Here is a 27,489-nt window from a genome sequence, read left to right on the forward strand (position 1 = left end):
TGTGTGTGTGAGAGTGTGCGTGTGTGTGTGTGTGTGTGTGTGTGTATACACGTGGGTATTTGTTTTCTATAGTTTCACAGCTTCACACAGGAAATGCTCCTGTCTGAGTAAGCTGCATGCCTCTCTTCAGCAGCTGTAATATTTAACATGTTGTTAGAACGTGGCAAATAGCTTTTAGATAGTGAGGCGTGTGACAGAGCTCCTCGCACCTTGCAGCAGAGGATAACTATACCCATCATAGACCACCATCAAACACTGGCAGCTTAGTAGCCTAACAGGAGGACACGATGATAGTGGGGGTTCTGTGTATGGTGGTGATGGTGTGTTTCAGTGCTGGGGAAGGCACATACTGCTCAGGTAAGACGAGTAAAATTGAAGATAAAATAACTTCAGAATAACAGCTAGGTGAGTGTTTTTACCAACATTACAACTTTCAGAATAACTGAGAGCCTTCATTTTCCCTGTCAGCCATTTAGAGTCAGAGCCTCTCCTTAGTGATTCTCTGTTAGAGTACTTTTATTCACTTTCCTGTGTTCTCTGGTCTGCACTTATTAATGATGTTGAGTTTATAAACTGAATTTTAATGGCATATTTTACTATGGACAGTCCTAAAGCTATAAATCTCTGTGTTCTTCCAGCCTACAGTTTCTTGGTACTCTATATTGTGCAATATGACCGTGAATTAAATGCTAATGCATGGGGTGCAGTAAAAGTCCATTTCAGTCCTTACATGCACAGTCCACATCCATAAAGTACAAACTCATTGGCTAAGAACAATTAAGTAAGGGGTGAGTTATACATATTCTGAATATGAGGTACTTACAAAGAATAACTCACATAAACTTAAGTGATTAAGTACTTTTACTTTATATTAAATTAAGTTAAAAGCCCTTCATTTACCCTTAGCAAATTTAAAGACAGAAAAAGTCATTATGAATGACCTAGATTTATTTCATTTCTTCAGAGCACTTATTGACAATATTTCCATTTTAGGAGAGGAGGCCTCATCGTATTACCGCATACACCACACAGTAACGGGAACAGGAACCCAACAACAACCCTAAACATAAACACTGCCTCAATCATGGTGACCTGTTAATAACTAAGCTTTTACACTTTTCTAGAACACATAAACACCAGAAACCATATTAAAAAACACCTGAAATGGACAAAATATCCAGTGAGCTGCAGTTCTCTTCCCAATAATGCTTATTTAACACCAAAGGCCAGACCTATGTGAGCTGACAGGAAGGCAATAGTAACTTAAATAACCATTTGTTATGAGCAAGCAACACAGAAGAGCATCTCTGAATGCACAGTATGTCAAAACATGAAACAGATTGGCAGAAGATGATCACAGTGGGTGCCACTCCTGTCAGTCTGATGAGTCTCAATTTTTGTTGCAACATTCAGATGGTAGGAGCTGTGCTGCTGGTGGTATAATGGTTTGGAGGATGTGTTTTTTTTTTCACACTTTGGGCCCCTTAGTACCAACTGAGTATTGTTTAAACACCACAGTGTACTTGAGTACTGCTGTTAACCACGTCTCCCATTTTATGAACACAGTGTACCCATCTTCTGGTGGCTGCTTCCTGTGGGATAATGCACTATTTCACCAAGTCTAAATGATCTCATGAAACAGAGAAAGCGGTAATGATATTGCCAGATAGAAGGCAAGAATGCAGTCCAACTGAAAAAAAAACAAACAAACAAACAATTCTGACCAATGTCATTGGATGTCATTCTTATAATATGGTGGAGCCATTCTCCCAGTTTGAGGGTCACTGCCCCAGGTGTTCCCATTACCACGGGAACACCGTTACCTTCACCTTCCACATTCTCTCTAGCTATTCTCTCAGCCCTTGGCATTTATTGAGGTCCTCATGACCCTTGTTCCTGATGTTGCTATGACTTGATTTTGCTACATCTATCACTACGGCCTTCTTCCTCTGCTTGTCCAACCATTTTGTCCATCTGTATCTGAAAGTCGCACAGCATCTTAGCATGGTCAGTCTCATATTGGGCCTGTTCTCATATTGTTCTCATATTGCCAGTGAGAGTATACCGTGGACTGACTACTTTTCATTGTGTCAAAGTGTCATTTTGTCAGTGTTGTCCCATAAAAAGATATACTTTAATATCAACAAAGTGGCTTTTACATATTCTTTATTTATCAGAGTCAAAGTGTCATTGACATTAACATTTCTTTTAAAAGAGAAATCTGGCCAAGAGGGCAGTATAAATCACAAAAAACAGATATTTTAAGTAGCCAAAAAGGACTTAATTGATTATACTGCAGGAGCCACAAAGATTCTTCCAAAACTGGTCGTTTCTTAATTCACAAATTCTGTTGACTGCACTCTTTTTTCCTTTTTTACCAAGATAAGCTAATACATTACACATAAAATCACTTAGAAACATCAGAAATCACTTTTCAGGAACTGAATAATATTTTTTCTATTAAATTAAACAACAATATTTTATTTTTATTACTAGGGATAACTGACCCAGCTGTTACTGATAAATATAATAGAAAGCTTTATAGGATGTTAACTTTCTGTGCAAGAAAATGTCTTCTCCTTAACTGGTTAATGGAAAAAATTCCTTCAAAAACACAATGGCGGAAGGCTATTTTGAATTAAATATCTCTTGATTACCTGGCATGCAGGTTGCACAAAAAAGATATTTTTGTTAAAACATGGGAACCCTTTCTGTTATATATGAGAATGAATATTTCTAAAATCTTTACAAGAGCCTTTGTACTGTAAATATTATCATTGAATATGGCCTTGTATTAGTTACTAATAATACTAAGTGCTTTTTTTTTTGTATATGCAAGTATTGGATTGGGACTCTAGAAACTGATTATGTCTATGTTTATTGGCCAAATGTTTGTCTAAATTTTATTTTATTTTTATTATCAGGCCCGAGCCTCCCGAAGGAATCGGCGAGGAGCCTATTGTATTCACTTGCGCGAAAAACGAAAAAGGGTCCATTGTCAAAGTCGAGCGGTAGGACAGGTCGAACGCTTCTCGAAAAAGTATGTATGGGAGTGAATGGAGCAGCCCATAACTGAAATCGTTAGCATCATGAGCTAGCTTGTGCAACAAAATTGGGTCAATGAATCAGAATCAGAATCTTTATTGTCATTGTACACAGAAGTTGCACAACGAAATTTAAAATGCATTCCTTTCTAGGTGCCTCAGACAATAAATAATAAAATAATAAAAATATGAGTGATAAAAATGATTACTAAAATACAGTGCACAATAGTAAATTAACAGACGAATCTAGCCCCAATACACACCAACGCACGCACACAGTCAGCACTACCACCCCACATCACTGTCCAAACCACACAGAGTTCAGTTCAATGATAGCCCTGGCATAAAAGCTGTTCCTCAGTCTGTTTGTTCTGGCCTTCATTGTCCTGAAATGTCTGCCTGATGGCAGTAGCTGAAACAAGGAGTGTCCAGGGTGTGAGGGGTCCTGGAGGATGTTCTGTGCCCTCCTCTGGCAGCGGGCATTGAACAGTTCCTGGAGGGAGGGCAGGGGACAGCCTATGATCTTTTGAGCCATTTTGAGCCAATGACGAGCGTAACAACGTTGGTCGGATCAAGCGCTTTCCGAAAACGTATATATGAAGGTGACTGGAAAAGCACATTATTGGAATTGTTAGCATTCTCCATTATTATTCTTCTCGTTGTCACAAAACAATCGAAAATTTGACCCCCTAAACATATACGAAAAGTCACCAATTTTTGCACAAAATTCAGGTCCCGTGAAAAATTTTGGTTTTTAATGTCACTATTAAAAAAAATCTTTAAAATGGTCCAACTGTGCCCCCTAGTTTACTCAAAATACATTGCGCCTATGGGAGGAGTCCCAAAATAAAGTTAGGCCAAGAGTCATGAAATTCGGGTCACATAATGTACGTGTGCAAAGTGACAAAAATTTATATTATACCAACTCTGCCATAAAAACAGGAAGTAGGCCATCTTGTATTGAATTTTGAAAAGTGCCAAGTCTGCATTTTTGCACACCTCGTATTTGAATCAACTTGTCCTAGGGCATTTAACCTACTGACACAAAAATCGCTCAGGATCATCTAGGCAAGCGGGGCATCAAAAGTTATGCGGGGTTTTATAGAATGGCGATGCCATGAATTTGACCTTTGTTTTTGTGTCTCGCCACTAATTTGTTTGTGCATTCGTTCGCACAATCTTTGGCCGATCAGCCTCAAAAATTTATCACTTATGTACTTAACCAGCACGAACCCACAATTAGAGAAAAAAGATATAGCTGCAATAGTGCCCATTACAGAAGCAAATGAAAATTTGTATGGAGGTCCACAATTTTAGTTTCTCTGAAATGCATGAAAATTTGTGTCAACATTCCTAACATCATCCCAATCAAAAAAGCCAATCACACCCATAGTCTATTTTCTAACAGGTTGCCATGGTGAAGCCCAAAATGCCCCAATTTATTCTAATGGGAAAAAGCGAAAATTCTCGAATACAAAAGTTTCGACTTAGTTTGCCGGAAATACATGAAATTTGGTAGACAGATTCTGGATGTCAGCCTGATCAAAAAGGGCAAACATACCCATATCATATTTTGGACACTGTTGCCATGATGATCCCAAAACGGCCTCATTCTATTCCTATGGGAAAAAATTTGAAATTTCTACGATTGAAAAATGACCCTTTTATCAAAAATGCATAGAAATGCATGAAATTTGGTACACACGCTCTTCACATCTCCCTGAACAAAAACCTGCAGATGAAAATAATGTAATATGTAAGGTGTTGCCATGGCGAAGCCCGGAATATGGCAACTTTTTCCTTGGTTAGCCAATTCATCCATTTCAACATCTCACATGTAGCAGCTATTAAAAGGGCTAAAATAGGCATGGGTGGAAAAGATGGGTTCAAATCAGCACCAACACCTGGGCCGCGGCCGGCGAGGGCCTATTATTGCCGTTTGCGGCTATATTTATTTTTGTTTTTGTTTTCTGGGGGGGGGGGTTTGGCAGGGGTTGTTTTTTTTGTTTGTTTGTTTTTGTTGTGTTGACAATTTTAATATATACATATTTTTAAAAAAAAAGAAATCACTTCATGGCAGACAGTTAATTTTTGGCACAAGCCTTAAAGGCAACGTGATTATAACCGTAATTTCACTCATGCTAATTTCATATTCACTCCTTTGCCCTCTACACACACACACACACACACACACCGTAGAGACCAGTGGAGGCGTTGGAAAACACAACACATATTTCTGTGTTAGAAGTTTAAGCTAACAGTTAGGCTAGCCTGGTACACTTTAAGCCTATTGGATAACATAAAAATGAATATACACCATTTTCAAGAAAGAGTAAACTAAATTTTAGTGTACCACAGTTTGAAAACGAGTGTGGGGATGATGATATCTCCCGCCTGACCTGATATCCTGGCTCACCTTTTTCATAGCATTTGCGTTGTACCTTGTCAATCTCTAGTTGCAGCAGCAGATGCTGGAACACTGAGCTACTAGTTTTAATGTTAGTATGGACGTTGCATGTCGAACAATCCATAGGTCACACATCCTCTTCATGTAGCTCCTTTCACTGGGGTTAAATGTACAGTAACATTCCAACAGTTCCCTATTCTCACTTGTTCCAGTAACCCACTTATTGTCAGTATGTCCTGGTTCCTCAACACCTGACATGGACCTTGTTATTCCAGGCGATGTCTGAGCCGGTATGGCTTCAATCATATATCTCTTGCTCATAGTCAGAGGTAAGCTTAGGTATTGTAATACTTATTTATTTAAGGCAGAGAACAAAATACAAGGACACTCGACTTAATAATAATATAACTTTATTTATAATCTCAGACTTAAAATAGTTTAATAGGTACTCAGTATGACAACCCCAGACAACAGACAAAGATCAGCTCAGGCAAGGTTCTCTCTCCAAAATGACTGCACCCAATCACTGCAAAATGGAAATCAACACATGCTATTCCATAACACCCCACTGCAACCCAAATGGACCGTCACACTACCGGCCTAAATCACTCCACTGCAAAACACCACAGAGGGAGAAGGGGGACCATCCCTCACAGCTCTACTGCTGCTTCCTAAAATTATCAAACCGGTTCCCTATAAAAACAATCACTTACACAATGAGTTTAAAGATTTATAAAAAGCCACTTAGCTGCCGGTCTGATGACAAGACCCCCTCCCGTGGGGTCTAAGTGTAGAAAACTCCCTTGGCTGATTGGACACACCTTTGGCTTCCGGGCTCTTCTCTCAAGATGAAGGAACTCCAGCTGCACTGTGATTTCAATGGACAGGTGTGGCTTCACTCCAAATGACTTAAACACACTTCAATCTAACCCAGCCACAATGTAAGGCTGGAAGGGAACATCTAAATCCCCAATCCCTAACTACCTAAAAGAGGCAACTAGCCTCTCCTCCTCTCACAGGAACAGCTCTCCTTTCTAACTGTCTTCACCGCCGGCAACGCTGATCGCTGCGAACGGCACCCTCCCACCTGGTGCCCAGCAAAACACAGAAACAAGGAAGCACCCCTCATCTCTACGCCTGTTCCCTTTTATCTCCTCCTCCCCAGGTGAGTTCAGTTACTCCTCATTACGTCCTCTGCTGTGCCAGAGGCCCTGCTATTCATCACAGTATCATGGAGGGCCTAGCCTCGGGAGCCTTATTGAATGCATCCCCTGGCCAGGATTCAAACCCCCGATCTATTGTTCCAAAGATGGTAAAATGGTTGTCACTACTCTTTCTTACTTACTATATATGGGGAGCCACAGTGAGACGCTCACTAAATAAAACTAACTGAATTTATGGATAAAATACTCTTTGTTTTGATATGAAATAATTTTTTCTGCTCTAGCAGTTTTAGCTGGGAGCACCATATGGCACCTCTCTGTGTGTGCGTCTGCTCACCGTGCTAGTCTGCAATATAATGGCAGCAGCAAAAGTTGGAAGAAACCAGCAGAATCCCATATGAGATTTACAATAGAAGAACAATAGAAGCAGATATTTGAAGCTGAAGACAGACAGAAGCAAGTGTCTTGTTGTGGACGATGACAAAATGTGTGGAATACTTCTCAACTGAAAAAAACGCACCAAACTCAAAGTCCACCTGAGAAGCGCGCACAAGTTGGCTACAGAAACCCCTCTGAACTCACACAGTAACCTGCAACACAACCTGATGTGCGCCTCCTGAGAAATGTAACTACACATTGGGTCCACGCTACTGGCACTGATTGTGTTTGCCCAGCACTGTTGAGTTCTCCTGTGAATTTCCGGCTACTTTTTGTAACAGTTTTTGAATTTATCAGTGAGAGAATAACAGGAATAATAATCAAAGCATCAATATAAGGACTCACAAACGTCAGCAAATTCCTGAAGGGAGACTGCTGAAACTATGAGAATGGATGTGATGGAATGAACAAAGACAAAGGGACAAAAAACTGACCACAAAGAGCCAAGGAGGGGAAAAAGTCCCAGCATTTTTTTGTTTGTCGGCTCACACCGCATATAAAACACTGGCACACAACCACAAGGTAATTAACACACATAATGCAGCTACACAAGCAGAAATGTGGCAACACCATTTGCGACTTATGTAGGTTATATACAGAGGCCCTGCAAAGATCCAGGGCTGAAGTCTAATCAGTGAGTATCTAAGACAGAGAACTAGCATCATGTGATGTGATCTATAACATCAGAATGCAGCTGGATTTGAGCTTCGATTCCTTCAAAGATGAAATACAGCTGTATTCTGACCTTATACACCACATGCAAGATATAATTAATCTACTGCACTGATGCTGAAGTTTATTGGGAGTTTATTGGGTTTCGGAGTCTATGATTTTTCTTTGTTTCTCCCTGTTGATGGCTCATTATGTTCATGTGTGTCCTGAGTACTACACACATTTAGCACATAATGCTATCTTCTGAACAGTTGGTTGTTGGGTGTTGAATACAATTTTTTAAATGGTATCTTTAGTTGACACAGTAGTTACTCTTGCACCTTGAATCTTGACAAATAAAGTATGAAAAACTAAAACTAATACTAAAATGAATGAAAACTAAATTTAAACAAAGCATGAAAAAAAAAGCATAAAAAAACCCCAAATTGAGCAAAACCACTCTAAAAACTAATTAGAATTAAAAGTTACAATGAAATAAATCCAAACTATAATGGAAAATCCAAAAAATTATGACCTTGCTCCACAGCCACCAAAATTCAATCCAACAGAGAACATTTGGGATGTGGTAAGATAGGAGATTTGCATCATGGATGTGCAGATGATAAATTTGCAGCAACTACATTATGCAATAATGTGAATATGAAGCAGAATCTCTGAGGAATATTTCCAGCACCTTGTTGAATCTATACCACAAAGAATTAAGACACTTCTGCTGACAAAAAGGGTCCAACCTAGCATGAGCAAAGTGGACCTAATAGTGGCCAGTGAGTGTTTGTGCCCAGTAAAACATTTTACTGGGAGGAATACAGTATGAGGAGCCAGTCTGTGCTTGGAAGAAAAAAAAAATCTGTTGTTCTTTAAATGAATTAAAAAGCATTTCACATTTTCTGACCATTTTTATTCTATATCTGGGTTGTCCAACAGCAGAAAGACGTGAGGTTAGGTTAATCACTTAAATTACACCATAGATAGAAATAATTTTTTAAAAACTTGATTTGTCTGTCATTATATTTAGGTTCAAAATAGTCATGAGGGACCACTCACAATTTATCCTTGTATAAGATACATGGGTAAAAATATGTACCCCTTGTCAAAAGTACAGTGGCAGTACTTTAGCAGGTCCCACTGTAGTGAAAAGCTAGTGACTAGCTAGCCAGTTCAGAAGCTGAAAATGCATCAGTTGATGTTTCAATTCATGTTTGAGAACAACTGCTTTACAGTAACAACTGAGGGAAATACCAGTTCCACCACATGAAACTACCCAGATCAGAACATGTTTTCAGCCATTCTGGCCTGGTGTTTTCTGCAAGGCCTTGGCTTGCAAGGATGGTATTCTAGCTGTGGGTGGCAACGTCCCTGTGTGAATCCAGCTGCAGATCTGAACTGCTTTTGCCTTTGGTTATGATCCATCAAGATGTTCCAGCACATTTTCAGATGCTCTTCTGTTTTAAAAGCAAATATGAGTGAAAGTTCTAGCAAAATGAAGAAGAAATTTTTAAGAGAGTAGTGCAATACTGTCAAAAATGGCTGTTAACAGTTGACAATAATTGAAAAACTCAAATCTTTCATGCCTTTATTGCTTTGCATCTGGATTATATATATATAATACACTATACCTAGATTTGTCCCCTACTATTCTCTGGTTATGTGTTTATGTTTTGTGTCTGCTTACTAGTCCACATGTAAATATATGTGTGTGTGTGCTTATTTGTTCAGGTATACATACTTTGTACAGCACTTTGGTCAGCTTTATAAATAATTTTGACTTACTTTTGCTGCTCATCATAAATTTGATGTCAGCAAAGTTCATATATGTATATGGCATGGGTTAGTGAGCATCTAAGTGCTATATACGGGTTCTGGTGAAAAGATATGCTGTTTATATTTACTACAACTTTATGGTCTTCCAGGTCCTGTGGAAACAGTGTTGATGATGCAGATCACACTGTAGATTATAACTCTGATATCACCATTGTTATTGGTCAGCTATGATCAATAACAACATGAGACCACCTTATGCTTTGTCGATTTGACTAATTTTTAGCATTTTGTTTTTCTGTCCATCAGATGGCCCTGTCCCCTCAGTACCTAAGTCTGCTAAAGTAATGGTCTCCTGTCCATCTTTCCAAGCCTCAGAGATCAAGTATCAGCTGTTCTTCAATAAAAAACTTGTCACTAAAGTCGGCCTGAATAAGGTAAGTGTGTGAGCTCAAGTGTTCAGCTATTTATACAAATGTCTGTGAGCTTGTAGGTTTCTTTAGTTGCCACATTTTTGGGATACCTGGGTCTCTCCACCATTTGATTTGAGAACTGAAGAAGCCTTTTGGATGAGAGGTGAAATGTCTTCAAGAAACAGAAAAGAAGTTTTTCAAGCTCCAGAGACACTTTTGGTACTAAAGACATTACATGATGGCATCGGGGTGGCTGTAGCTCAGGAGGTAGACCAGGTCACCTACTGATCGGAAGGTCAGCGGTTTGATTCCTGGCTACTCCAGGCTGCATGCCAATGTATCCTTGGGCAAGATACTTAACCCCAAGTTGCTCTCCGATGCAACCGTTGGAGTGTGAATGTGTGTGAATGCTAGATAATTAAAGCACTTAGCTTAGTTAATCATGGAAGTGCTTTTATGAACGGGAGTGCATGGGTAAATGTAAACATGTTGTATAAGCACTTTGAGTGCTCAAACTGAGTAGAAAAGCGCTATATAAGAACTAGGTCATTTACATTAAAAAAAACCCTTTAATATAGATTTTTGTATCATGTAAGGTTCAGTTTTGTTGATTTTTATTTTCACTGTCACGGAGTGCAGTACTGCACAGTACACTGAACTCCTTAGCCACTATGCACCACAATTATATAAACATTTAGTTTATGAGCATTAATGTACATGAACTATTTTTATTCAAAATATTCATTCTGCCTTTTTTGTCTTAGAGGAAGCTTTTATGAAGTTGCAATAACTGTTGGACTGTTGAGGAAACCACATTGTCTCACTTCTGCTCTCACAATGCACTGCACTGAAATTCGAAGTTGGGGTTTGTAGGCATGTCACAGTCACAGCTATGAGCGATCGAGGTCATGACATCCACATGTGACCATTTTCAAAGGACTGAAATTGCTTCATGCCCTTTATGAAGTATCTTATGTAAGTTGTTATGCATCTTTGTACAGAATATATTTAGTGCTCTTTGGCATCGATTCTAAAAGACAGTGGAATTTCATTGGTGGGTTGGATTACATTCTTCATATATTTCTTCGTTTGGTATTTTGATAATGGTGGAGAGCTCTGCCTAACACTCGGTCCTAAAATCTCCCATGAGTGCACAAATGAGGTCAGATTTGGTAACTACAAAAGCCATAGCACAAAATCATATCATTTCACTCTTTGTCACTCTTCAAGCTGGTGCACCATTACCAGAGTGGGGCTGAGCACTATATGAAAAAGCACAGGAGAGGAAGAGGCTCTGACTCCTGTTCACGCTGACTGGAGCCCTAAGGCTCTAGGTGACATTTCTATTTGAAAAACATCTCCAATAACAGATCCACAACAGTGTGACCAAAATGAATAATTTGGGCTCTGTACATAAAAGACAATTAGAACATTTTTTAAATGAAATAAAATTTAATTTTATTTCAATAATATAATGGCAATGTACAAAAACAATTGTCTTAAGGTGCTTTATATTGTAGGGTAAATGCCCTACAATATTCCAGAGAGAGAGAACAATGATCAGATGAGTAAAACATGGCAATGGTGGGGAGGAAGAACTCATTTTTAACAAGAAGAGACTTCTGGTGTTTGAGGTTTGCTAGAGAAGTATAATCAGGATGTGGGAAATACGTGTCGGCATATGATTATATCATTTCAGACACCACACACACATCTGCTGTTACTGACATCAGCACAAAATCTTCAGAACAACCTCAGTTCTTTTTGTTTATAGTCTAGTACTTTTTGTATGGGTGACATAACAATCAAATGCTCTTGGTGTAATGTTCCTTAAAGCTATTTTACAGTTTCTCTGTATAACCAACTCATGTTGTTACTTTCCAATCATTACTCTGCACTTAAAACACGAATAATATTGATTAATATTATTAATATATATTATACTGATTAATAGACTTAAATGTTTTCAGAAGGTAAATATATTTACTGGATGCTATATTGCATACTTTCACAGGCAGGAAATGGACCTGAATGCAAAACTCGGGAGACATGAACTAAACAACAGACAAACCAGCAAACAAAAAAACAAAAAAACAAAGTTAACAAAGTACAGACAGAGCTGGACAGGAGCCAGAAGAACAAAACAGGAATCTCACAGAACATGGAAAAATACACAGCAGATGAGGGATGACGAAGAAGAAACACACTGGGGTAATTAGGGAAATGAGAAACATAAGAGTACACAGCTGAACCTAATCATAAGAAAACAAGTTAGAGGAAGCAAAACTGAACACAATGCGCACCAACACAGGACTTGCAAAGTCCAATAGGAAATGGCTAAACATAACAGAAATGCAGACTTGACACACAGGCAGGTACACTGAGGGAAAACCACAAACGCCACAACAGAAAACTAAATACACAAACCTGAAACACTAAAGAAACATTCAAACCTCAAAACTGACAATAAACTAAGAATCTAAACCATAAACTTTGAAAGACAACTAAAGAAATTTAACAACAGCAGAACCTGAAAGACCAAAAAAACACAAAGCAGTGGGCCAAAGGCATGACAGTGTGCACATTACAACTTAAGTGCCTTCTAAGTCAACTTATTATTTCAGTTAATGTAATTTACTTTGTTCAGTATATCCCATTGCTCCAGGCAAGGACAAGACATTTAACTATTATCTTCTTAAAGCTTGTATACTCTTAATGCTGGTCTGAAGCCTGGATAAAGGGTTGCATCAGGAAGGATATTTGGCATAAAATCTCAGCCAAATCAAACAAGCAGATCATAAAGAATGAGACTTCTATAGCAGGTCGGTTGAAGCCCAGGTGCTGTTAGCCAACAGGGTGCTGGTGGAAACTGCTACTGTTGGCCGAAGACAACGAAAGAGGAGAGGGGAAGGTATGTTGTGGACTATGACATTGTGATCTGTATTGAGAGTAGGGAGCAGGTGGAAGAGAATCTGGTGAAGGAGGCTTGCACTGCAGTGAACTGGACTGAAAGTCAGTAGAAGGAAGACAGAATACATGTGAATGAGAGGAGAAAGGAGAACATGCAAGGAGGTAGTGAAGGTACATGAGTTTAAATACCTGCGGTCAACCATCCAAATCAGCAGACAGTGCATTACAGAGGTGAAGAAGAGAGTGGAGATAGGATGGAGTGGGTGGAGACGAGTGTCTGGGTGATTTGTGACAGAAGGAAAGCAGCAAGAGTAAAAGGAAAGGTTTACAAGATGGTAGTGAGACCTGCTGTGATGGATGATTTGCAGATGATAACACCAAAAGAGACGGCAGAGTTAAGATTGTCATTGGAGCAACCAGAATAGACAAGATTAGAAATGAGTATATCAGAGGGACAGTTCAGGTTGAGCAGTTTGGAGACAAAGTTAGAAATGCAAGGCTGAGATGATTTAGACATGTGCAGGGATAGTGGACAAGTTTTATCGTGAACAATATTTGACAAAGGGTGTTGAATATGGAGCTGCCAGGTGGAGGAAAAGAACAAGACCTCAGAGGAGAGAAGAGCAAACAGTCCATCTGAAAAATAACAAGGGGAGAAGCAAGATTACGAATAAAGAGGAGACTAAACACAGGAAGTCACCCAGAAGTATTTCTGTGGCATCCATAATTCAGTTCAGTTTAATCCAATTCAATTTTATTTAAATAGTACCAAATCACAGTCACCCCAAGGCACATAATAAGTGCTATTCGCATTTTCTAAGTTCTCCTTTAGCAGAGGATACACAGGAACATCCTGTATGAAAGAAAGTGAGTTCATAGTGCTCATACTGACCTTTTAACACAATGTTGCCAACCGGCAGGTCATGTAAACGTGAACTTATTAGTGGGTTTTTATTTCATGCCATAAGTGGCTGATATATCTTGAAAGCATAACAACAGGCTATGTTAAATCCACAGGCGAACATATAAACATTTCATTACTGTAAAACATCTGCTTCTTTTAAAGTTGTTACCTTGCATTAAGCACATAAGTTTTTATATATAAAAAATCTCTATAACTCAAGATCATGAGCTATATTAAAATGATCAAAGTGCATTTAATAGAAATGAGGTTTACCTAATCCAAACAATAGTTCAGTTAAAATGAATCATCAACTCAGAAAAGGACAGAATGTAACAGAAACTACAAATATTTAAACGTATATTCAGCAAATTTTTTAGGTTATGTAATTGACAAATATTGTATCATAAACATACATAAATTACTGTATAATTATGTCTTCCAACAAAATGATGCATTCTCACAAACTTAAACTTAATTTATTCAAAATTCAAAGGAGTGGGAGCAGGTTGATGGAAGCCACCATGTTCCCCCACCATGTTTGAATATAGTGGAAGGAAGGACATACAGGGGTTGGACAATGAAACTGAAACACCTGTCATTTTAGTGTGGGAGGTTTCATGGCTAAATTGGACCAGCCTGGTGGCCAGTCTTCATTAATTGCACATTGCACCAGTAAGAGCAGAGTGTGAAGGTTCAATTAGCAGGGTAAGAGCACAGTTTTGCTCAAAATATTACAATGCACACAACATTATGGGTGACATACCAGAGTTCAAAAGCGGACAAATTGTTGGTGCACGTCTTGCTGGCGCATCTGTGACCAAGAGAGCAAGTCTTTGTGATGTATCAAGAGCCACGGTATCCAGGGTAATGTCAGCATACCACCAAGAAGGACGAACCACATCCAACAGGATTAACTGTGGACGCAAGAGGAAGCTGTCTGAAAGGGATGTTCAGGTGCTAACCCGGATTGTATCCAAAAAACATAAACCCACTGCTGCCCAAATCACGGCAGAATTAAATGTGCACCTCAACTCTCCTGTTTCCACCAAAACTGTCTGTTGGGAGCTCCACAGGGTCAATATACACGGCCGGGCTGCTATAGCCAAACCTTTGGTCACTCGTGCCAATGCCAAACGTCGGTTTCAATGGTGCAAGGAGCGCAAATCTTGGGCTGTGGACAATGTGAAACATGTATTGTTCTCTGATGAGTCCACCTTTACTGTTTTCCCCACATCCGGGAGAGTTACGGTGTGGAGAAGCCCCAAAGAAGCGTACCACCCAGACTGTTGCATGCCCAGAGTGAAGCATGGGGGTGGATCAGTGATGGTTTGGGCTGCCATATCATGGCATTCCCTTGGCCCAATACTTGTGCTAGATGGGCACGTCACTGCCAAGGACTACCGAACCATTCTGGAGGACCATGTGCATCAAATGGTTCAAACATTGTATCCTGAAGGCGGTGCCATGTATCAGGATGACAATGCACCAATACACACAGCAAGACTGGTGAAAGATTGGTTTGATGAACATGAAAGTGAAGTTGAACATCTCCCATGGCCTGCACAGTCACCAGATCTAAATATTATTGAGCCACTTTGGGGTGTTTTGGAGGAGCGAGTCAGGAAACGTTTTCCTCCACCAGCATCACGTCGTGACCTGGCCACTATCCTGCAAGAAGAATGGCTTAAAATCCCTCTGACCACTGTGCAGGACTTGTATATGTCATTCCCAAGACGAATTGATGCTGTATTGGCCGCAAAAGGAGGCCCTACACCATACTAATAAATTATTGTGGTCTAAAACCAGGTGTTTCAGTTTCGATTTCCAACCCCTGTATCTCTCCCCACTAATTGCATTTAATGTATATAGCTACACTGGTCACATACGCAGTACACCAAAAAGCTGAAGAGAAGTTGTAGATGTTAGCCTGCTGTCGAGGGGCATTTATATTTGTGCCTGCACCTACAGACTCAAGATAAGAAGGATCATACCCCTGTTTTATTGTGGGAAAAGGAGTCCCCCTTCACTAAAAAGCAAAAAAGGAAAATTACAACACAACCAGCATTGTAATAAAATCCTATCCTCTTCCTCCTTACCTCAAGTCTCATATCCTGAAGTCAGAGCTCTAACACATGAAAATGTGCATAAACATGTTTATTTGTTCCTGATTTGTTATATTGTCAGTAGATTAGATAGATGAACCTCCCTGGTAGCTGACAAGAGTTGGCAAAACAACAACAGCTGGTTAGAAACTAACATCACTTTCTCACATCATATGAGAGCTTATCCACTAGGAGTCCAGCAAAGTTGCATCACTTTGAAAGACAGTTTCACTAACAATGGCTAACAGTAGCTAACAGCAGCAAAAACAGCAGCACTTATTGACAGCAAGTCAGAAGTGAGCTTCTCTGACTCACTGACCTGTATCGGACTTTATTCACAAAGTCTGAACCACCTCACCTGTCTCCTTTCAGTGACGAGGCTTTCAGTAGAAATGACCGTATATTTACTTTCTTTAAGCAGAACCACACAGCACAGTTTGAAGTCACAGCCAGTGAGAGTGGGGTGTACTGCTGCATGATGGAGACGATTTATCCTCCGCCATACAAACAGAACTGTAAAACAACTCAAGTGAATGTGACAGGTAAAATACATGACTCATATACACAAAGTCATGTCCACATCATGTACTGTATATATCTTTGTCACTGGTATTGATATTATCCTTATGAAATCATTGGGTGGTGGTTTTGGGGGTGTCATCGTGTTTGAACTTATTAACTTAACTATTTACAGCACTGTATTTTTCATAAGCCATTCCTTTCCATTTTGTGTCCGAGATCATGATCAAGCAGAAGGTTTTGCTTCCATTTTAGCATCAGCTTTCAGGCAGATGGCCTCATATTGCTCAAACATTCATTGATATTGTGGAAATTTTTTTGATCCAAAGTCCTTGACTCAGTCAATAGATAGTCAATAGTCAGATATTAGGTCTTATTTTTACTAGCAAACCATAGTTTTTTTTTTTCATGATTACTAGGATTATAGTGAAATTAATAACTCAGCCTAGTAATAATAAAAATCCAAGAGAACTAGAACAGCAGGGAAAACAATCAGAAAGCACTTAATAATCAACATGAACCGAAAGACAAAAGGAACTCAAAACCTTGGGTCCAAAACAGGCACCATGGCAGCAGATGAGAGGCTACTGATATTTTTTAAGTAAATTTGAAATCAAACAAAATGTGGCTACATCATTTCCTCTAAAATTTAAATAGTCTAATTGTAAAAAAAAAATAGTAAAAAGTAATATCAATTTCAATTACAAATCTGGTAATTCAATAATCTGTCTGTTCAATTCTTGTTTTACTCACAAACTCATGGGATTCTGTGAGGTATATCAGTTCTTGCAAATGCCTCACAACGTTAAGAAAAGTGATCAACTGCTACTGGAGTTGATGGCCTCTGGAGTCAGGTTAAACTCTTTGAACACCACAGACTCAGATAAAGTGTCTTTTACCACTCAAATTGATGACTTCCTCCTCATTTAGGCTCTTCAATCACAGTTGTGTAGAATCCTCAGGCAGCTGACGGGTTGCACCCACATCTTTAAGCTAAGATTTTTGGTTTGGAGTCAGGGTTTCCTACAGATGATGGGCAAAAAGTTAGGAAAACTTGCCTTTTCATTAAAAGGTGTGAAAATGGTCAGTAATTTGAAATCTGGCATTTTTAGAAATTTAAATGGAAGCATTTCTTTCAAACATAAATGCCCAGACACATAAAACCCTCTTCATAATTGCAGAGCTCTTGGAATGATGACACCATATGCTTCAATAGCTTTTGAAGTGTGATAAATGTAGCAACACTCTGTTTTTTCCCTGTATTTAAATTACAAAAAATACTTTTAAAGTATTTTTGCTTTTCCAAATATGTAAAACAAACAAAAGTTCATCAAGTTCTAAGCAGGAGGTACTTCTTTTTCCACATGAATATAAAATCTAATGTGAACTGTCTTCTTGTGAAATTTCAGATGAGAAGCCTTTGTCATCAATCAATGCCAGTGTCACACCTGTTAAGAGCTGTGCATGCAAGCCTCCATTAATTCCAGAGGTGGTGATGTGGGGAGGATGTGGTGCTTTACTGGTCTATAGCCTGACAATCACCTGCATAACCATTGCTATATGGGTAAGAATAAACAGATGGATGGATTTCACACATTTGCCTGCAGTAGGGAAAGTAAGTAAAGGAATCAAAATAAGGTTCTGCTTCTCTTAAGGCCTCATTCCAATATTGGGTATCATTAGATAAAATTGAATGCAATGAGGTTGCTTCACCAAAAACCGCCTTGGGATTGCTTTGATCACTAACAGATTTCCATAGTTGTCCATAGTTTGCATGGAAGTTGCTACTCATTGAGTAAAACTTGAAAAAGTATGACACAAACCAGAAATGGGGAACATTCACCTTCAGAGTAAAGTTGTACCTCACTGCTGCAACAGGTGACTGTAGAAAACGTGGCTGAAGGCAACCTGAGTGTGCCCTAGAACTAAAGCAAAGACATCTCTATGTTAGTGATGAAAAAACAAAGTTCAACTCATGATAACAAAGATGGTTTCTGCCATTTTATGTAGTTCTGATTTGAGTTCAGGGGGTTGTTATTCTCATAAGTCTACTTTGAATTACAAACTTGATGCTGTAAAACTAAATTGTAATGCCATGATTGACAGCTTTGATTGACAGCTGCAGTCATAAGAAACTAAAAAACATCTTTCTGCAGGAATTGCAGGTAAAGTAGGAATGCAAGATGAGGTGCAGTTTAGTTTCTAGAATCGTCTGTTTCAAACAATATGAGAGCTGTTTTAAACTGGATTAATAAGGGACTTGAGGCACCATCTTACTTTTTTTGGTAAGTTATATTTATGTTTTGTAAGCTAACCTGTAAATGAACATCCTTAGCTAGCCAGAAAGGTTGAGCAGTTGTTAGCCATCGAGCGAAAGAGTTTTTGGTCACTACAATGTTTTAATGTGAAGTTTGCATGTTCTCCCTTGTCTGTGTGGGTTTCCTCAGGGTACTCTGGTCGCCTCCCACAGTCCAAAGACATGCAGTTACTAGGGTTAGGTTAAATGGTGATTCTTTTTTATCCTCCATTGAACTGTCATGTTTATTGGAGGAGGATAGAGAGAGATTGGACAAGCCCTTTGTTAAAGCTGAAGTATTGGATACTATTAAATCACTCCCTAGAAATAAATCACCTGGTGAAGACGGTTTTCCATCTGAATTTTATAAAGAATTTCAAGACCTTCTTATACCACTGTTGATGGATGTCCTAGAGCAAAGTAGGAGAGATGGGTACTTTCCAGACTTTTTCTCTCAAGCTGTTATAACAGTCATCCATAAAAAAGGGAAAGATCCTCTAAAATGCTCCTCCTATAGACCAATCTCACTTCTCAATACAGATTATAAATTAGTTACAAAAATGATAGCAAGGAGGTTGGAAAGCTGTTTACCCCTTCTTATTAATCAGGATCAAACAGGTTTTATTATAAATAGATTTTCTACTAATAATTTAAGGCGTTTCTTTAATATAATACATTTCAAAAAGATACCAAGTGTAGTTGTCTCACTAGATGCTAAAAAGGCATTCGATATGGTTGAATGGCAATATTTGTTTTCAGTCTTTAAGAAATTTGGCTTTGGTGTGGGGTTTACTGATTTGATACGATCTCTTTATAGATCCCCTCAGGCTAGGGTTATTACTAATGGGATTATATCTGATCCTTTTAGGCTATATAGAGGCAATAGACAGGGAGATCCAGTAAGTCCTGCTCTCTTTGCACTTGCCACTGAACCCTTGGCAGAGGCCATTAGAACAAATCCTAATATTTGTGGATTTGAGATGGGTACTGATATACATAAAATTTCACTTTTTGCAGACGATATAATTTATTTCTGACTAATCCAGATCACTCTCTTTGTTCCCTTCAGGAACTACTGGGTAAATACAGTTCATTTTCCGGATTTAAGGTTAATTTGGAAAAAAGTGAAGTTTTACCGTTTGTTGAATTTGATAACAGTATAATTAAATGTATACCTAGTTTCAAATGACCTCCTTTGGGTTTTAAATATTTAGGGGTGTTTGTGGATAATAACATTAAAAATCTTTTTAGACTTAATTTGGAGAGCCCACTTCAGAGGGTGAGTGAAGACTTGAGAAATGGATGGTTTTACCCCTCACATTACTTGGTAGAATTAATGTTATATTCATGTTGACAGCAGACGAATAGAAATCCGGCTTCAAACAATAGGGCAAGAGAGGGCTCGCGGTAAATCGTGTGAGAGCGGAGCACAGCATCCGGAGGTTGTTGAAGTTAAACTGACCCGAAGCAGTCTCTGAAGATGGCATCCGCTGAAGATATCCAGGTTAAAGAGCTTGACAAGCGGGCCTCTGGTCAGGCCTTTGAGGCCATCCTGGGTGCTCCTGCCCCTGATGCCAAGGGTAATTTTCCCCTGTCTCCTCCCAGAAAGATGGATGTCTCACTGGAGGAGATTCAAAGGAAGCTGGATGCTGCAGAGGAGAGACGCAAGAACCATGAAGCTGAGGTTCTGAAGCACTTAGCTGAGAAGCGTGAGCACGAAAAGGAAGTGCAACAGAAAGCTATGGAAGAGAACAATAACTTCAGCAAGATGGCAGAGGAGAAGCTCAATCAGAAGATGGAGGCTAATAAAGAGAACCGTACAGCAATTATGGCAGCGATGAATGAGAAATTCAAAGAGAAGGACAAGAAGTTGGAAGAGGTGCGAAAGAAGAAGGAGACCAAAGAGCCCTCAGAAGAAGGCACTTGGAAAACTGAAAGTTACAAACTGGGGATTGTATAGGGTTTTTTACGTATCCAAAGATTGATTTATTTTTTGTTCAGCCAGTATTTTTGTTGTGTTCACTACCCACCTTTTTGAAGTAAATACAAGTTCCACTTAGCAGAAGAATTGAAATCTTCACAAAGTGTATTTGTGCTGGTTTTACATGTGGATCATCACCCCCCCACCTTGTCTAATCCATCTGATTGTGTAGCTTGTCAGTGCAGCTTCTGCCCTTTTTGAAAATTAGCAGTGTGTTCCTAGATTTCTATATATGTTTCAGTCGCTTCCCATTCATGTCCCAAAAGCATTTTTTTCCTCTCTCAAAAAAATAATTAGGAAATTTATTTGGCAAGGCAAGATGCCAAGACTCAGCATGGATAAATTATCATTGCAGTATGAGGATGGAGGTCTCAATCTCTCTAATTTTCAGTTGTATTTTCATGCTGCTCAATTTAGGTTTTTGGCACAGATGTTTGACATAGAAACTTCTCCTTCATGGCTTAAAATTGAAACACTAGAGATGAAAGAGACTCCTCTTTCATCTCCCTTAATTATTCATCCATCCATCCATCCATTCGCTTCCGCTTATCCTGGTCAGGGTCGCGGGGGGGCTGGAGCCTATCCCAGCTGTCATAGGGCGAGAGGCAGGGTACACCCTGAACAGGTCGCCAGCCTGTCACAGGGCCAACACAGAGAGACGAACAACCTTTCACACTCACATTCACACCTATGGGCAATTTAGAATAGCCAATTAACCTAACCCCAGTAAGTGCATGTCTTTGGAATGTGGGAGGAAACCGGAGTACCCGGAGGAAACCCACGCAAGCACGGGGAGAACATGCAAACTCCACACAGAGAGAGGGAGAGGCCTGGGCCAAGGTGGAATCGAACCCAGGCCTTCCAGATGGTATTCTATCTGTGAGGCAACAGCGCTAACCACTGCGCCACCGTGCTGCCCCCTTAATTATTCAGTCAATTCAAATTTGGTATAAACTTAGTGAATTGTTTAAGTTAGAAGGGTTTCTTTCTCCTAAAAGCCCTTTATGGGGAAATAGACTGCTACCGAAGATTTTTCAGACTGGTAACTTTAAATCCCGGCAGAAGAAAGGTATTAGCTGATTAGAACACTGTTACTGTATAAAGATGGAGTATTTATATCCCTAGAACAGTTAAAAGAGAAATTTAAGTTGACAAATAAGGATTTTTTTAGTTATCTCCAATTACGTGACTTTATTAGAACTAATCGAAAAGGAAATTGGAAGTTACCTCCCATGTCTTCGGTCGAGTATATGTGTCATGCCGGCCAGCCACTATTCAAAACTATTTCAAGGGTGTATACAGCCCTTATGTCAACTTTAACAATGATAAATATGGACAGTTCATATGGGTGAAAATATTTTACTGCTGGCTTACTTGTGGTTCCTAGGATACTTAAGAGTAGAATGGGAGGCAGAGCCTTCAGCTTTCAGGCCCCTCTTCTGTGGAACCAGCGCCCAGCTTGGATTCAGGACACAGACACCTTTTCTATTTGAAAAACTTTCCTTTTTGATCAAGCTTATAGTTAGGGTTGGGTCAGGTGACCCTGAACCCTCCCTTAATTATGCCTTAATAATCCTAGGCTGCTGGGGGGTTCCCATAATGCACCGTGTTTCTTTTCATTCACCTCTTTTTACTTTGTTTATACCCCACTTACCATTTAACCACTAGTTATTATTAATCTCTGGCTCTCTTCTACAGTGTGACTGCCCCTCCCTGAGCCTGGTTCTGCTGGAGGTTTCTTCCTGTTAAAAGGGAGTTTTTCCTTCCCACTGTCACCAAATGCTGCTCATAGGGGGTCGTTTTGACTGTTGGGTTTTCTCTGAAATTATTGTAGGGTCTTTGCCTACAATATAAAGTGCCTTGAGGTGACTATTTGATGTGATTTAGCTCTACATAAATAAAATTGAATTGAAATTGAATTATGCTTTCTGCTAATACTGTATATTATTTACCGTAAATAATTAGAAGGCATGCAGGAAATAAGAGGTATTCATACCAAAGTAACCACAGGTTTGTATATACACTCACTGGCCACTATGGAAGGCACACTTACTTGACTGATTGTTAATGCAAATATCCAATCAGCCATTTCCATGCCCGCAACTCTACATTTAGACACGCAGACATGGTCAAGACAACCTGCTGAAGTTCAAACAGAGCATCAGAAAAGGGAAAGAAAAGGGATTTCATTGACAGTGTTGATCTGCTGGAATTTTACCACACAGCCATTTCTATGGTTTACAGAGAATGGTCAGAAAAAGAGAAAATATGCAGTAAGCAGTTGTCTGGGTGAAAATATTTTATTGATGTCAGAGGTTAGAGGAGAATGGCCAAACTACTTAGAGCTGATTGGAAGCCAACAGGAACTCAAATAACCACAAACCTAAGTATGTAAGAAGGGCTTCTTTGAATGCACAACACACTGAAGCAGGTCTTTTCCTGCTGTAGCCCATCTAAGAACTAAGAACAGGAAAGTGATGCTACAATTTGCACTTTGCAGTTTTTAAAAGTGCAACCTTTACAAACTGTAGATGAACCTTGTAGGTGAATGTTCTGTTTCTGTTGTGTTGCTCTTTTCACAGGTACCCTCTGTTCTGTTGTGAATTCAAATGTTGAGTTTTTTGCTCTAGGCACATGCAGAGGTTGTTAAATTAGTCTTTTTTTAATGCTTGCATTGTTGGCAGTTAGTGTAGATAAATTTCAGAAAGCTCCAAACTGAGTATGTGATTTGATTTCATCAGATCTGCTTCACTCTTAGAGAAAGGGTTTGTAAAAATTGGATATTGGATAATCTGGAGTGGTGGCCTAGGGGAGAAGAAGAGGGTTCATCACTGAGAGGACCCTGGTTCAAATTCTCGGGCTGGCATCACTGTGGGTCCCTGAGCAAGCCCACCCCCCCAGGTTGCTCCCCGGGCGCCCTTTGGCTGCCCCCTGCTTCATGCTGTGCTGTGTGTACTACATACTCCATGTGTGTGATGGGTTAAATGCAGAGAATGAATCTCACTGCATCTATATGTATGTGACAAATAAAAATCTCTTTCTTTCTTTTCTTCTTAAAATTCAAGTCACATTGTCACCATCACAGTGCTACTTTGTCCAGTCATCCAAATCATCATAATTACTGTAACACAGTGTTTCAGTTTTACCTCTATCTAAAATTGAATGCACGGCATAGTACAATATCTGATTGGCTCTTGATACATTTTGCATGTGAAAATGGAAGTTTGGCAATTAATTAGTAATTAAAGTTCTTAGGGAAATGTAAATGTAGTTTAAAGTGTATATATATATATATATATATATATATATATATATATATATATATATATATATATATATGAAATACTAAGTTACAGAGGAATAATATTATGGACATGTCAGTACATGCAGATGTGAAGCTTGAGGCCCTTTTCCTTGTGCTAGATGGTCAGATGAGTAGTTATGGCAACCAGTGGAGTAATCATTCAGTCATAAGCCACTAAGGAGATCACAAATAATTATTTAAAATTAAATTATAACCACACACACACACAGACAGAATGAACATCTCTTCTATTCATCAAAAAAAAAAAAAACTTACATGGTTGTTGGCTTTGTGTTCCTCAGAAGAAGCAGAAGAAAAAGGAGATGGATACAGTTGTGTATGAAAACACGAGACCCAGAGACTTCAAGAAACCTTCCAAAGTTTAAGCGGTGCTTATGGCAACCAAGAAGTGTCACAGCTATACAACCTGCGAGTGCTGTCAACACCTTTCAGTATTAATCAGAAGACTGCTGCATGGATACGGAAGAGATCCTTCTGTTGTGGACTAAACTGAGTTGTCCCATAAATGTTTTGTTTTCTAAAATGATTTATTGGTGATGGTTAGCCTAAATAACGTGGCCATATACATCACTTTTAATGGTTTAATAAATACATGGTTCAAACTCGTCACACTTCACACTATTTTCTGAGTAACAGACATGCAACAGGCTTTAGATGAATTCCATGTACCTGGATATCAGCCACAATAGAACTGTGCTTCTCAAATAGAGGATTGATTTTAAGGTTCTTTCTTTTTAAAGTGACACCACTTGGCACCTGTGTACATTTCAGTTCTTCACTGCCTCTGCTTTAACCCTAGAACAGCTACTTTTGATTGTTCTACATCAACGTTTGAGAGTTAGAAAAAAAATATGTATCTGTAGTAGCACCACCAAAGCTTTGAAATGGCCAATCAGATATTCTCATCTACTCCTGCTTTCAAGAACAAACTGCAGATATGTGTTTTTAACAGCCTTGTTAACCTTACAAATTGATCTTTTTTGGGCAATTCTTTGCAGTTCAGCACATTATTTTTGATATGTTCTGATGTTGTATATTTTCACTGATGGTATTAGATAAAACCTGATGTAGTAAAAGGTCGTTATTTGTATGTTGAGCCAAAACCTTTGATTTGGAGTTCTTTAACAGTCAGTACTCTGTGGGTTCCACCATGGACAGAGTAAAAGATGCCCTGTTTTGAAGTTATGGAATGAGCATATTTGCCATTGCCAAAAAAAAAAAAAAGATGTGAGAGGATGGGCCAGGCTAATGGTGTGTGACTGACAACTCATTAACTATAAGCCTGAGGTTTCATAACAAAAGGAAACTTCCACCATATTACCAAGATTTACAAAACAGACCTAATTTTTTTATTCAGTGTGACCCATAATGAGTGACTGAGCCCATAAACTCAGCAGGAAAGTGTTTACAGAGGTCAACTAAAGGGGGAGGTCAGTCCCTTGGAAGTGACGGGTGAGGGCTCTGAGTACTGGCTGAATCTGAGGAGAATTTAGGGACAGAGTTGATACAGTGTGGGAGAGAGAGGTCGAGCTTACTTGGTTACATGTTGACTTCTCACTAGGAGGGGGCTGATGGCTTAGATGCTGGTGTGTATTCATGGGTTGTTTAATTCTTCAGAGGGCAGGCAATTGGTTCACAGAAGGTTAGATGGAAACAAGAGTACACAACAGAAGTCAGAGGAGCTCACACTCCCAAAGCAGTTCCCTGGAGACGATACAAAAACAAGATCCAAAAATAAAAAATACAAAGACACAGTATTAGTCGCTGAGGCAGCCAGATTACCATAGGAAAGTAGTAGACGACTCTCTGGTGAAGAGCGAGAGTTTCCACTGGTCCTCAAATACAGGTTCTTGATGATGCTTAATGACCCACAGGTGCACCAGGCTGCAACACAGAAGCACAATTCCACCCCAGAAGGGGAGGATAACAGGCCCAGGCCTCACAACCCCAGGAAACACCCAAGCAATGTTTCAATCCATGTTTTATGCTTTCTGTGTTATTCACTGTAAAATAATTAGGAGGCATGCAGTAAATAAGAAGCATTCATACCAAAGTAACCACAGGTCAAGTAAGTTTGTATATACTGGCCACTTTGTAAGGTGCAGCTGCTCAACTGCTTGTTAATGCAAATTTCCAATCAGCCATTTACATGCCAGCAACTCTGCATTTAGACATGGTCAACACCACCTGCTGAAGTTCAGAAAAGGGAAAGAAAAGGGATTTCATTTCATTGACAGTGTTGATCTGCTAGGATTTTACCACACAGCCATCTCTATGACTCACAGAGATTGGTCAGAAAAAGAGAAAATATCCAGTGAGCAGCAGTTCTCTGTGTGAAAATATTTTGTTGATGTCAGAGGTTAGAGGAGAATGGCCAAATTACTCAACAGGAACTCAAATAACTACAAACCTAAGTATGTAAGAAGGGCTTCTTTGAATTTGAACACACTGAGGCAGATGGGCTACAGCAGGAAAAGACCTAAGAACTTTAAGAACAGAAAACTGATTCTACAATTTGCATGTGCTCATCAAAATTGGATAATATTACATAAAATGAATGATAAAATGTAAAATATTAATATTTTCTACAGTCATGAGCTGTTGTGCATTTAACCTGTTAACAGCCACCAGATCACCAGTGCTCTGTTCAGAAGTTAGACAGGCTCACATCTATCCCTTTATATGTAAATTGTACCTAAATGGTACACCCAGATTAAAAAATGTTAGAAGAAAAGAACTGCAAGGTAGCTATGCTTGTTTAATATATGGCTAAAATGCAACCTAACCCTAAGTGGTTTACCAGTGGACTGATGGTCGTTAAAAGTTTAAATATGTAGGAACCTTATCAACTGATAATAAAAAACTAATAAGTCTGTCTTTGTGTTTTATTATTTAACTGGAGATGTTACTGTGAAGGCTATAGACACTGAATATTGTACTGTGAACATTTTGTTACAAACATCCGACACTTTAAACTTAGAAAAGAAAGTCAGGTTTATTTTTAGAATATTGTGCCATTATGTAATGCATGACTGCAAACACTTTTGGGGTTGACGTACTGAAAATCAGTTTCCTTCTCTTGCTTTGTTGATATGAGTAATTTTCCTCCATATTCAGCCATATTATGCTGTCATTACTTCAGAAATGCCTCATGCACGAGTGGATTTACTCAGAAGCGACTGCAAGATTTTTTTTTTATCTTTTATCTTTGCTGAAGATGAAAAGCTTCTTATTCGTCAGAATAACGGCTCTCTTGTCTCTGCAGGAAGACGTATTGTCTTACTGACTTTTCTTGTCACTCATTACACTTTTACAAATTTAATTAGATTTGGTGTCTAGCTTGTATAAAATTGAATGGACAAATCATTCCTAGGAATGAATCCTAGGAATCCTAGGCATGATTTATTCATTCCTAGGATTAATTGGTAACTGGAATCTGCCTGAGCTTTAATAATGAAAAATCAGTTAAGTGGCTCGTGTTCCCTCTTCCAACACAAAGTCTGAGACCACCAGTAAAGATTAGTCCTCTACTTTAACATTTTTTTCTTTTTTTATTT

General features: G+C 39.1%; 1 protein-coding gene and 1 pseudogene across 1 annotated transcript; both read left to right on the plus strand.

The window, feature by feature from the left end:
• Nucleotides 1-139: 139 nt before the first annotated feature.
• Nucleotides 140-25,033, plus strand: LOC115800747 (T-cell-specific surface glycoprotein CD28-like). Its single transcript, XM_030758248.1, has 5 exons — nt 140-357; nt 9,792-9,919; nt 16,233-16,353; nt 17,740-17,894; nt 24,214-25,033. The coding sequence occupies exons 1-5, from the start codon at nt 288-290 to the stop codon at nt 24,295-24,297; spliced, it is 558 nt and encodes a 185-aa protein (XP_030614108.1). The 5' UTR covers nt 140-287; the 3' UTR covers nt 24,298-25,033.
• LOC115800748 (stathmin pseudogene) lies at nt 20,058-20,681 on the plus strand (annotated as a pseudogene).
• Nucleotides 25,034-27,489: the final 2,456 nt, after the last annotated feature.

The sequence above is a fragment of the Archocentrus centrarchus genome, chromosome 21 (assembly GCF_007364275.1).
Source record: "Archocentrus centrarchus isolate MPI-CPG fArcCen1 chromosome 21, fArcCen1, whole genome shotgun sequence".
NCBI lineage: Eukaryota > Metazoa > Chordata > Actinopteri > Cichliformes > Cichlidae > Archocentrus > Archocentrus centrarchus.